We start from the raw sequence: 12,109 nt of genomic DNA on the forward strand, positions 1-12,109 counted from the left end.
CTCTCTGCACCCCTTACTCTCTTCATCCCTAATTACTGACATTACACACATCTGCTCACCCTTATCCACTGACACACCTGTATCTCATATGCATGCATGCATACGACATCTGTCTTAATCACTGACATAATAGATAGGGTAGGGGGAAAAGAAAAATAATTTTCTGGGACTTTTATAGCCTAAGCAGGCACTGGCAATGTAGTTGGTCAGGCAGGGCATCTCTCAGTCTAAACCACTGAGAGTCAGAACAAATACATACGTTCCTGTAGGAAGGAGCATAGTCCAGTGACTTGGGCAGCAGTATGGGAGATAGGAGAGCTGGTATCTATTCCCAGTTCTGCCACTGAACTGTGTGACCATGGGCCAGTCTGTGCCTCACTTTCCCTCGCATGTAAAATGAGGAGAATGATATTTATATTCTTATGTAAAGCATCTATCTATGGAAGAGAAATGCTAAAGAAGAGCTAAATATTTTACAGGCATGGAAGCTTAGTTGGGGCTTCCCCTCTGTGGACTTAGTCTACATTGTCCTAATCCTACCTGCCCATCAATTTAACAGTAGCCTGGAGCAATGCCTTGGCTTGCATTTGAGACAGGAAAACCAAGGAGGAGGCTACAGTTGGACTCATTTTACAGTACTACCTCAAAACTCCAAATAAGATGAGGGCCCCATTGAGCTGGGCACAGTACAGAATGAGAGACTGTTCCTTTTTCCAAAACCCTGCAGTTAAAGGTACATGACAGTGTAACCACAGCTGGGACTGTGGCTCATGCAGATACCCACCTGAGCTAATTTTAAACTGGCTAGCTTAGGTACTGCTAGTGGTGTAGTTGAACCCTTTCTTCTGATTCCCTCACCACAGTCCTCTAAAAGAATGTCCATTGCTCTAACCTGGGCTTTTGAAGTTTGTCAGGATTGCCAGGTTAGAGAGCTGGGAGACATAAGAACAAGTCAGACAACAGTCCGCTTGAGCATGTTCAATGTTGCTGCCTCCTGAAATTTCTGCATACTATTGAGCCCAGAGCTGGGCCTGATGCCCCCATCTCACAAAAATCCAAAGAACTGAGCTGAAGTGGTCAGGGATGAGAAAGTGTGGTTTCAGAAACAGTAGGATCAGGTTCCAGTAACAGCTGATCATATGAGTTCTTATTTGTGTTTTGTACGTACCTGAGAGAGAACAGCAACTACCCTGTTTGCTAGTCAGCAGATTGTCTCACACTCAAGGATCTGGCTGGGCCATTCAGCTCTGCTGAAGTGCAGTTACTTCCAAAGGGTGGGAAGTGAATTTTTTGGACAAAGACATTGAATGGGAAAAAACCCTTATTTTTATCAAAAAGATATGAAGAATATGCAAGACTGTCATAACTCTTTTCCAAAAGAACAATGCACAACAAAATGGGTGATATTAAATTCATTAATCTTGGAGAACAAAATGACCCTATGAACTGTGTTTTAAAATAGAACTGGTTGGGAACTTTTTGATGAAACAGATTTCTGTAGGAAAATACCAGTTTGTCAAAAGGAAAACTTTTATTGCCAGTTCCGACAAGTTGTTCATTGGGAACTTTTTATGAGATACAGGATGCACTTTCTGGTCAAAACAACAGAAAGCCAGCTTGACAGGCCCAGGTTCTCACTTGTGATTTGGTGCACACAGTTTTAGTCAGGCACTTGAGGGGCTTTAATCTGACTTACAGGCTGGTGGCTGTTTGCAGACAGGTCTCTGGTGTTTCCTCAAAAGACTGAAAGGTTTTGGTTTCATCCCAATTCAGAACAAGACAATTTTCAAAATCGTGAAAAGCTTCACAGGGTGGGTAAAATCAGGTCCCTCCTACCTCTATTTTAAAGCTAATGCCAAGGCTACTAAACTGTCACTTCTATCAAACAGTGTGGCTCAATACCTAAAAAGAACAACAGAGAAAGGGGGCAAAACTGTTTGCTATCTCTTCGCAGCTGAGAGAAAGAAAATCAGATAAAAACATCTTGGAAAAGATGTTACAACAAGATAAAGCTGAAGGTTCATATCTGTAACTTGCTTAAGAGAATTATAAAAAGCAGAATTGTATCAAGTCTGAAAACCTGCTACTCCTCAGCCAATGCAGGCGTACTTATAAACAGGAACAACAAATATAGCACTGCTGAGTCTTGAGGCAAGTAGTAAAATAACAACTAAGGTTATTAGAAGTAAGAGATTAATTTAACTGCATGAACAGGCAGGAGAGGTAAAATCCCAGTTCTTCCTGGTTCACATAAATTCTAGCTATCTCTAGCTTTAAAGCAGGAGATCAAAGCAACGTAATTTGAAGCCCCTCTCCCAACTGCAGAAATAAGTGGTTTTGAAAGAATTTTTTCTTTCACTTTTTTATGAAAGTAAGTTTCTAACCATCATCGTTGTACGGAAAAGCTTGAAAATGTAACCCAAGTGCACCCCAAAGACTCAAAAATGAGAAGGAAAATAAGGAAACCTTATTTTTTAAGATTCCATAAAGCTTGAAGCCAATCTCATGGATTTCTGTGGTCTCACTCGTGCTTGTTTCAATGTTTGGGGTTGGCAATACTTTCAAAAGTACAAGCATTCATTATTAGAGATGTAGATCACATACTAAGATGCCACTGCTAATTGCTTGAGGAAACAGTTGACTTAAACCATTTAATGCTCCTAAGCCCTCTCAAATCCTGAGCAACAATTAGGAATCCTCTGTAACAATCACAATACATAGGATGATGGTGTTTCCAGTAAAACTATACCTGATTTAAAAGAGGGAAAAATCAAATTCTAGCAACTAACCTTATTTACCTTGTTAAAGAAAGTAAAAAATTACGAGTTATTGTGCTGGAACTGGAACTGCCCTGTTCTGCAGCAATCCGAAACTATTTGCTTTGACTTGTGCACCCTAGTCAAGCTTCTGTATTGCACTGTGGGTGTTTTTTCCACTTTCAGTATATTCCCAGTGCCATTCTGCTGTGCATGTATAAAAGAAAAAAGCCCCATCGATTTGCTACTAAACTGGAAAAAGCAGATGGAATCGGGGCATCCTAGAAAAAGACTTTGATTGGGATTAGTTATTATTTGATGTAATATAAGCAGTGGAGATTTCTTTAAATATACACGTCATTTAATCCCTCTCCAACAACATAAAAAAAAACCTTTTAAACTGAAGCGGATGTAGAAGTTAAGTCTAATGGCTGTTGAGAATTGATTTTTCTTTCAAGATACCTTTAATAAGCAATTTTGCTCTTAACTTTGAAAGTAAAGCACAGCTTCAACTGCCAGCTAAAGATCATGCTCTACCAGACCCTCAGTCTTCTCAGGTCCTAGCAGGATCACTTTCATAACAATGTTCAGGTGTTCAGGTGTGTGTGTCCATTTAAAAAGCAAATTTAAAAAACCATTGCTTTTAAACTGCTTAAGCCAAAAATTATTACGTGAAAAATGAAGCAACTTGTGACTCCAGTGTTGGTACCATGCACTCCCTCCTTTGCAGGAAAAGGGAACTGGAACAAGTACTTTCATAAATGGTGGATTTGCTTAATTTACCAGCACTTCTCCTTTGTCTTGAGGGCCTGGATCTGCAAAGACTTAGCTTACATTCATAACTTTACTCATGTGACCAGCCTTAGTAAAATATGTGTACAAGTCTCTCTCTACTTGATGAAGGCTTAATAAATTTCCAACAGGAAATCAATGGTTTGGAAATCACTATGATCAGAAAGGCCCATTACTAGTGAAAAGAACATGTGACCAGGAAACCAGGTGAAGCAAACAAGCAAGCAAATGATTTTGGTCCATACTGATAATCAGAGAACAAATACTTCTAATGTGGGATGGCTTGGATAGAGCTGATCCTGCCTTAGACACGGGGCTGGACTAGATGATCTCTAGAGGTCCCTTCCAGCCCTACTATGACTCTATGGGCACATATACACATCACCCTATAGCAACGTAGCAACATGCTACATTGCCGTATAGCACGCTACGGCAACATAGCAATTATGTGGGTCTACACATGATCAGCAGCTACATTGCTGTAGCAGCACACGCCCCCATTTTAGCACACTGCTAGGGTGACATAGCGGTGAAATCTAACCATGCGCTATGAGCACAGTGCAGTAAAGGCAGTTACTATGCTGTGCTTTAGGACTTCCAAAAGGAAGCATGGCGCTGTAGCAACATCAACATATGGCAACATGTAGACACACCCTATGACTATGATTTGGATAGTCAGACACAAATTAAATGACGAATACAAGTGGACCAAGCAACTAGTCAGGATTCATACAGTTCCTGAGAATTATTCAGGTAAGAAGCAACAGCACCAAAAGAAAGAAAAAAAATGTGCTCACACTTTTGTAAAGTAACTTTCACTTGAACTTCTTAAAGAGTTTATATTTATATATTTTTTACATACAAAAATATGTAAGTTAAGCCCTACAAATTCCCTTTAGGGTCACCAGTATTACTATATTCAATAAGTTGCAAACTGGGAAACAGACATCAGGAACAACAGGGAGCATGTGTAATGTCCAATCATGTAATCAGAAGTGCAAGGACAAATCCTTGTATGTGCCCAGACAACCACTGGAATTCCACGTGGATGTAAAAATCTGCCTGGATGGACCTGATTGGGGACCCTTAGTGATTTGTCTGAGGCTATGCAGTCCATATTTTTAAAAAATATCTTGAGTTCCATAGCACATAAATATGATGGGGTTTTATTACAGTGCGCTAAGTCATAAAATCAGTAATAAGGGCGATTTTTAAGGACCAATTTACAACAAAAGAAATCACATTTTTGTGCAATGCAGCATTATCCTTGTTTAAACGTTTTCAGCAAATTGTGTGCCATTGAAAGGTACCAGCCTGACAACAATGGAAAATTAATCCCTCTAGCGAAAGAACTTAATTTTGTTTTGACTATTATAAATCAAAAATAGCTAGATGGTTTGATTGCATGATGTCTTTTAAAAAAACAAACAGATTGGGTACCTGAGCTGAGATCTTATACTGCAGGCTTCAGTTCATAACAAATATATACAGCTGAATTTTAAACCCTGGAAGGAGAAATTTGACTCAATTGTAATGGCAGACCTTTAGAGCCATGCAGCCACTGTACTTTGAAATGGATAGTTACTGACATACTAATAAAAACCAAAAGATCAAAAATCTGAAGTGGAAATCTTAGGTAGGAAAGTCATTTTTTTCCTCTCTCTAGCTCTACCTGTCTGAAGGTTTTGTGCCCATCCCCATATTATCTGAGCATCTTCCACGTAAAATCAATATCAGCAGTGATCTCCTCCGGGGATTATCTGCAAAAAAACCTCTCTCACTCCAAAATGTGAGTATGTACAATACAAATATTATGTCTTCACAACCCTGCTATATTTTCTAATGTGTGTGTGCTGATTTCCTTGTGACTATAAGGTTACATCCATGAGGATCAGAAAGCAGAATCAGAAACTTTGTCAGTTTCATTAAGAAATGTATCCCAAAGGAAGGGAGATGGGAAACAGTAACACATCTTACATGACTGAACATTTTCAAATAAGGTTCCATCTATGCTGAAAAAAATGTTTTTTCTAAGTGAGCAAAAAATTGGCAAGCCAATTGACCTCATTAATTTAGCTTGTCTTTTTGCTTTCTCAAGTCTTTATTTTTTTAAAGAATGTTATGTTAACTGTATTGATCATGAACAACTTGTTGTCAGTCCTCACTATTCATTAGCTAGCTCATGTTACTTAAATATCTTATCACCTAAGTGGATTGGCAGGGATGCCAAAAAATACTTGCCCGGGAGGATTTATGGTTTGTTTGATGAACACATACCAGTAAAACGCCGTCTCTAATGCCAATGGGAAGTGAATACAAAATGGGTGTACACAAATTTATTACAGAATTTGAATAAATATTAAAAACAAGGATTAAACGTTCACCCAATTCTGTTCTCTATCCAATATCTACATCCCACTGACATCTCTCACAATGTTACCATCTCACAATGCCACTGACCAATGTTTTATCCCATTCTTTGCGGAATGAATATAGTTTCTTCTTGTCTGTTCTTTCTAATAGGGATATTTTGTTTATTTGTTCATCTTAACTATTCGTATTTTGGGACCAATCCAGAATGACGACACTGGCAATGAGTTTTGCCCTAAAAACATTGGTAGGATATACCTTTTCCAGAATTATTTTTTTGCTCTCACCAAAGTGGCCTATTTCACTGGGAGGGCTAAAAGCAACTATTTTTTAACTCCTGTTTAAGAAATGCGTGTCCTAATAAACAGACTTCAACAATGTATTTGTACTTAGGGAAACTATGGAAATTCCCTTTCCCTTGGTTCCCTGTCAATAATTTCCCAGTCAAGGAACATATTTTCAGTGTTGCTTACCTAAGGATTACAAAATCTGGAGACTGACTTAAAAATCATGTGATTTTTAAAAATAATTTGTGAAGTTTTTACTTCCTTTCTGTTTCTGAAACCTTTATAATTAATCAATTATTATTATTGAGACTTGGAATGAAACCACGAGGCTTGGTAAAATTGCTGCCCACTACCAAACTGCTCTGTTCTACTGTAACTTTTATCATCACCAAATAGATCCTTCTTTTTGCAATCCTTATTCATCTCTAACTCAATTCTTATACTCTACCTCCTCACAGTATCTGAGCCTCCAAAGGGCATAAAGTTACTTGTGTGGTTTTTCCTTTTAATTACAATTTTCACAAATCTGTTAGTGCTGTTCTCTCTAAAAAAAAGCCAGGAGATGGATAGAACTGAACTATTTCAGCAAGATTATGTTTTTTTTAACAAAAAGATTTAATATTTTATGCTACAGCATTTGAATGAGCTTTGCAACCTAGTTGGTCCAACTAACAAACTTTCAGTCATCCTTCTTACATACTAAAACCAATATTGAAGGTAGCAGCATCCCTGCTTTTTCAGTTTCCCTTTTTTAGTTACATTTTTCTCTCCAACTTGACCGCCATTATTTGGAATTCAAAGGAAAAATCCTATCTTATGAGGAAAGACCATAAACTTCAGGGGTGGTTTCTTCTTAGGACTTTACAAGGAGGTAAAATATTTGAGGCATATATTGTTTAAAATTAATTTAGTTTCTTATTAAAATGAAACTTGCACAGGCATCAATACGTGTGTGTGCATATATGTGCATATGTGCATACGCGTGAACATGTGTTTAAAGGTTTAGCAGTCAGATATGATTCTTTATATTTTAATAGCTAACCAGCTGAAGGAGAGGAGAAAAAGTATACCCACAGTATTTCTGTAAACCGCGTGCAAATATTCTAGGACTCATATTCACTGTGCCCAGTTAAACACTTACACACTCACTGTCCAGCGTTGTGCATTCAATAAATATTTGCATTTGCAGAATGAGGAACTGAAAACTCAACAATCTGTCTGAAAGCACATATATCTGGTTTGTATATGTAAATATTAACCTGTTGCATATGGCAATATTGAGTTTCACATAACATACCTTTAGCTCCCTCTGAAAAATTTGGTTCTAAAGGTCATCCCTTAAAGGGTACAAATTACATGTACTTTTTTTTTTTAAAGGGGAAGAACTGAATTTTAATTAACAGAACTATAGCCAAAGCTAGTCTCTAAATGTCAGGAAATACATTAATGCACATCAGAAAAGCCTGCAAAAATTCAGCTTCTCCAAGGTTCAAGGAAAGCATAAACTATTTTTAGCAATAAAAAAGTATCAGTAAAATTTTAATGTCGCTTTTGATTATTGTCAGGTTTATACAATAGTGAAATATTTTATATATGCACATATGAACACACAAAACAGATGCTTTTAGCAGCTAAAATACTCTATCAATTTTTTAAAATTTCACGTCTTCTATCTGTGCTGTATTAATTGAGCAGATATACTATATACTTTATTTAAAGTATCCCCATCTGTTCCTTCACTGATATATTTTATGGATCTACAAAACTCCAAGTTCTGGACCAGTTTTCTGTTTCATTGTTGGGGCCGAGGAATAGTTTTTGGACTATAATTTCAAGTTAGGAAGGATGGTAAAATTATCACTGGTTTAAACATAGAATTCATATGCTATTTGTTGAGGTTCAAAACTATTTTGGGATTTTTATATTTCAAAGCATTGTATAAGGGTATGTTACATTATATAAGAGAATATCACAAAGAACCGGCATCAAAAGTGCATGTTATAGGAATTTATAACCACTAACTAAATCCGATTGAAGTCCTTACCAAATTTCCCATTGTTTTCCTGAGGCAAAGACTCGGCCCCTCTTTCCATAATACAATCTAACAAGAGTAAACTTATAATGGAAAAGTATATATTTTCAAACGGCTCCTTCCATTTTCAATACACTCTCCATACAGGGAGCACTCAAAAGGCAGGAGTGCATCATTAACCTGTTCTCTCACTCATTAGGAATTTAGCATACAAGTGTTTTAATAGAAAGCACTTGCCATATAACATTAACAATCACTAAAGAAATGGAACATTTCACTGCTGAAGCTTAACAAATGGCCCTTAACAAAGAAAGGCTGCATTTGCCTGCATTTTCTCTGATACAGTAACCTCCCAATTCTGAGTTTTTGTCATGAATTATTAATGAATCATTGTGAACAGAAAAAAAAAGGCACAATACTATAAAATTAAGTCCCGTGTAGGTTTTTCTGGTAGCACCAAGACAGCACAGACAGTGCGGGGAGTGGTAACCAAAAATAGTCGGCCTTTATATTTGTTTCATTATCCTGTATATACTTGTAAAGACTTTTCTTTTTAATGCAGGTCTTTTAGATAAACTTCTAAGGAATGAAGAAAAGAACCTTAAAAACACAACCCTGCCCATTTCTTCCTGTTGCCTGTGTGGTGATTAGCCAAAGGCTCCTGGGTCTCACGTTATCCTATGGGTAGAAGAGATGATTACACAGGGCGGCAAAATACTGAGCGACTTCAAGCAACATCTGTCAAGGGTGGACACAGTCTAGCTTCGACATAGCTGGCAAAAATAGTCTGGTGCCTCGTTTTGTTTAATACAGGATTTGAGGAGACTGAATCCAAGAAAGAGTGGAAAACAGGGAAGGAGAGCCCTTTTAGAACTCTTACACATGGATATCAAATTAACCTGTTCACCCGTACAGAAAAATAAAGGCACTGGCTGTAAAATACTGCCTCAAACACTGCCATATTGCTACTGTAATACTGCAGGGAGCTTTTTGTTTGGGGGGTCCTTTTACTATAGCTAGAAAAAATATCTTTTAATTTTCCCTAAACAGCAGGATAAACAAAATGGCCTGGCTTAGAGTGTCAGTGCGCATTTATTTTCTTTGATAAATTCCCTCTAATGAAACATTTAGAGGTCTGAACTAGGCCCTCTAGAGACAACACTCCTGACCTCTTCGAACCAGAATTTGAACCTGGGTCTGAATTTCAGCAGCAGCTCCTTTCCCTGTAATTCGTCAAACTCCAATGCCAACCACCTTCAAATTTGTGGGCATGAACTGGCCACTCAACATCTGGAATTTGTAATCAGAATTTTGTAGACCTGGTAGACTTCTAGTCAAATTTGAAAAGACCAAAAGGTGCTGGCTCCAGGAAAGGTCCTAGATTATTCTTTTAAAAACAGGTTCTATCGCTTGATACATTTAGTTCAATGCTGTCAAGAGCAACAAGGACCATTCCTGGAGCCAGCACCTTTTGGTGGACTAGTTGTACAAGCAGAAAAATCTCCCTACAGTGGTCTGTGACAGAACCAAGCCTTATTATGATAAAGTAAATTGAAAATCCTGAGCACCATGGTTTGAATACATTGTAATATGCCATTGAAAATTCCACATCATGACTTACAGTGACCCTGTTCTGCATAAAATAAAGACATACTTCTCTCTAAGAACATGCCAACAGCACATTCAACACGTATTCAATATGTAATTCAACAGCAGAGATTCTTAATTTAGGATCCGTAGTCTGTTCCTAGAAATTCACTTGCCTGTTAAAAGGTTTAACCTAGATTAGTGGTTTGTACTTCCCATCTTTATTAGTGTATCAATACATCAGTAGAATGATTTAATGAATCCTTACTCTAACTCTCCATTTAATCCTAAACTGAAAAGGTTTATCTAATATTACAAACTCCAGCCAAAAACTCTGCCCTTAGATACATAAACAACTAGCTCTATTTAAGTCAATGGGAACTGTATAGGAAAATTTGGTGCGCTGTGTATTATTCTCAAATAGTTTCTTCCTGTGAGTATGGCTATTCCCAAGATTGTTCCACAGAAAGGTCTTGATAGGACTGGTGCTTAAGAAATGTCCAGATTTTATTACATTGCCTGATATATTTCCTTTAATATGGCTTTTTTGCTAAAAAAAAAAAAAAAAAGAGTACAATACGAACTTGAAACATGCTAAATATTGATATTCTATTTATTGAAAAAAAAAAGAAAGAGGATCATCAGGAAAAGGACCTTTTCAGACACTTTCTGCCCTTAAGTTGCTTCCAGATCTTTGCGCTTCTATCAAAATAAGATTGCCATCCCTTGGAACATCATTTTCAAAATATTCTATATAGGATTGAGGAAAGCACTTTTCCTACTCATTGAAGTTATCTTACATTTACTTATGAACACAGTGCAATTTATGTGAATGCATATAAATATTATAATAGGCACAATTGTTTGCATAGTAACACAAATGTAAGGGTGGATACTTAATGTAGATAATGCTAATATAGTGAAAAATCCACAAATTAACTGGAGGTCATCCCACCGTGTTAGCGAGCATGCTGGATTTTTCGATAACCACCAGAAACCTTGTATATTTGAAAATATGTAGAGGTCCTCAAAACTTTTCTCATAAGAGTGCTGTATCTGTCACATACATTCACTTGTTCTTTTAATCTATTCAGATTTATAAACTATCTCAGTGTTAATTTAATTTGTGGAAGTTCGGCACTCACTCCACTGTCAGCTCAAACTGGGTCGATTCATACACAACCACAAAGTACAGAAAGTCAAGAAAACTTTACTCACTGTAATTAGTTGTGACTGCTGAAGGCAAAGATACAGGAAGGTAACAAGATGGGGGGTAGGAGAAATAACTGCCTCTACTTTTCTCCTAATATCATGACAGCGGCCTCTGAACTGCTAGGGTGTGGTATTTCTCAAACACTCAAGTGGCCCTTAAGGTCAGCGCAGCAATAACTGTATCTAGCAAAATGAAAGGCCTCTCTCAGGCAGCTTATTGGAAGTGGTTGCACCCAGCATATCAACTTTTTATTTCTTAAATATAAGAGAGAGACGTGTTGGGGTGATGCTCAGAAACCCTGTTTAATTACAAAATGATATTCAGCTGTCACGTCTTTTGTTCTGACACAACAAAGGCAGGCCTCATCAATGGCAGGTAGCTGCTGCTGTTCTTCCTTCTCCCCTCCCCACCATCCAAAGGATTTTTTTTATATAGCAAAGACCTCATTTTTGGCAAGTCTTGCAGCCCCGGTTCTGAACTAGTGCATAACTAGTCATAATTAGGAGGACAGGGATGGTAGAGGTTCACATATTGATACTCTACTAGTGCCAGATGGGCGGGGATCTGACAGAAACATTGTGTTCTTTCTCCACCTCAAAAGAGTTTTAAAATAAGTCCTTGTAATATGAAAAGCCTGCCTTACCTGTAATTGGGAGCTGTGCCTGCAGGATGGCGGAGATAACAATCCCTTTCCACTTCATCTTGCTCCCCCTAGATTGTGTTGGGGGGCCAGAGGCCACGATTTAGCAGCTAGTGGGACGATGAGGAGAAAAGGCACCTCTACTGGCTTTGTTCTTCTGGCTGCCTCCACAGGAAGTGCGAGGTCTATAAGATCTGTCAGAGTCCACCTGCTGGCAATGTAGCCGAAACACACACTTCTTCATTTGCCTTACAACCAGGAAGCTTTAGAGGTTTGGTTTTTCTATTCTTGGTATTGATGTTTGGGGTTTTCTTTTATATATTAGTTTTTTGACAGGTCCTCAGAAATTCTAATTCAGCACCATCTGAACTCCTAAGAGAGGCCTACAAAGTGCATCTGGTAAGATATTCACCCACACACTTCAAAAGAGAT

At 37.8% G+C, this 12,109-nt stretch overlaps 1 protein-coding gene across 1 annotated transcript in view; it reads right to left on the bottom strand.

Moving 5' to 3' along the window:
• CD247 (CD247 molecule) overlaps positions 1-11,823 on the bottom strand; it is a 79,004-nt gene extending 67,181 nt beyond the window's left edge. The window contains exon 1 of the mRNA XM_014517573.2: positions 11,681-11,823. Within this exon, the coding sequence (XP_014373059.1) occupies positions 11,681-11,738 (58 nt within the window). The 5' untranslated portion in view covers positions 11,739-11,823. The remainder of the gene's footprint in view (positions 1-11,680) is intronic.
• Positions 11,824-12,109: the final 286 nt, after the last annotated feature.

This window comes from Alligator sinensis, unplaced genomic scaffold (genome assembly GCF_000455745.1).
Source record: "Alligator sinensis unplaced genomic scaffold, ASM45574v1 scaffold19_1, whole genome shotgun sequence".
Taxonomy (NCBI): Eukaryota; Metazoa; Chordata; order Crocodylia; family Alligatoridae; genus Alligator; species Alligator sinensis.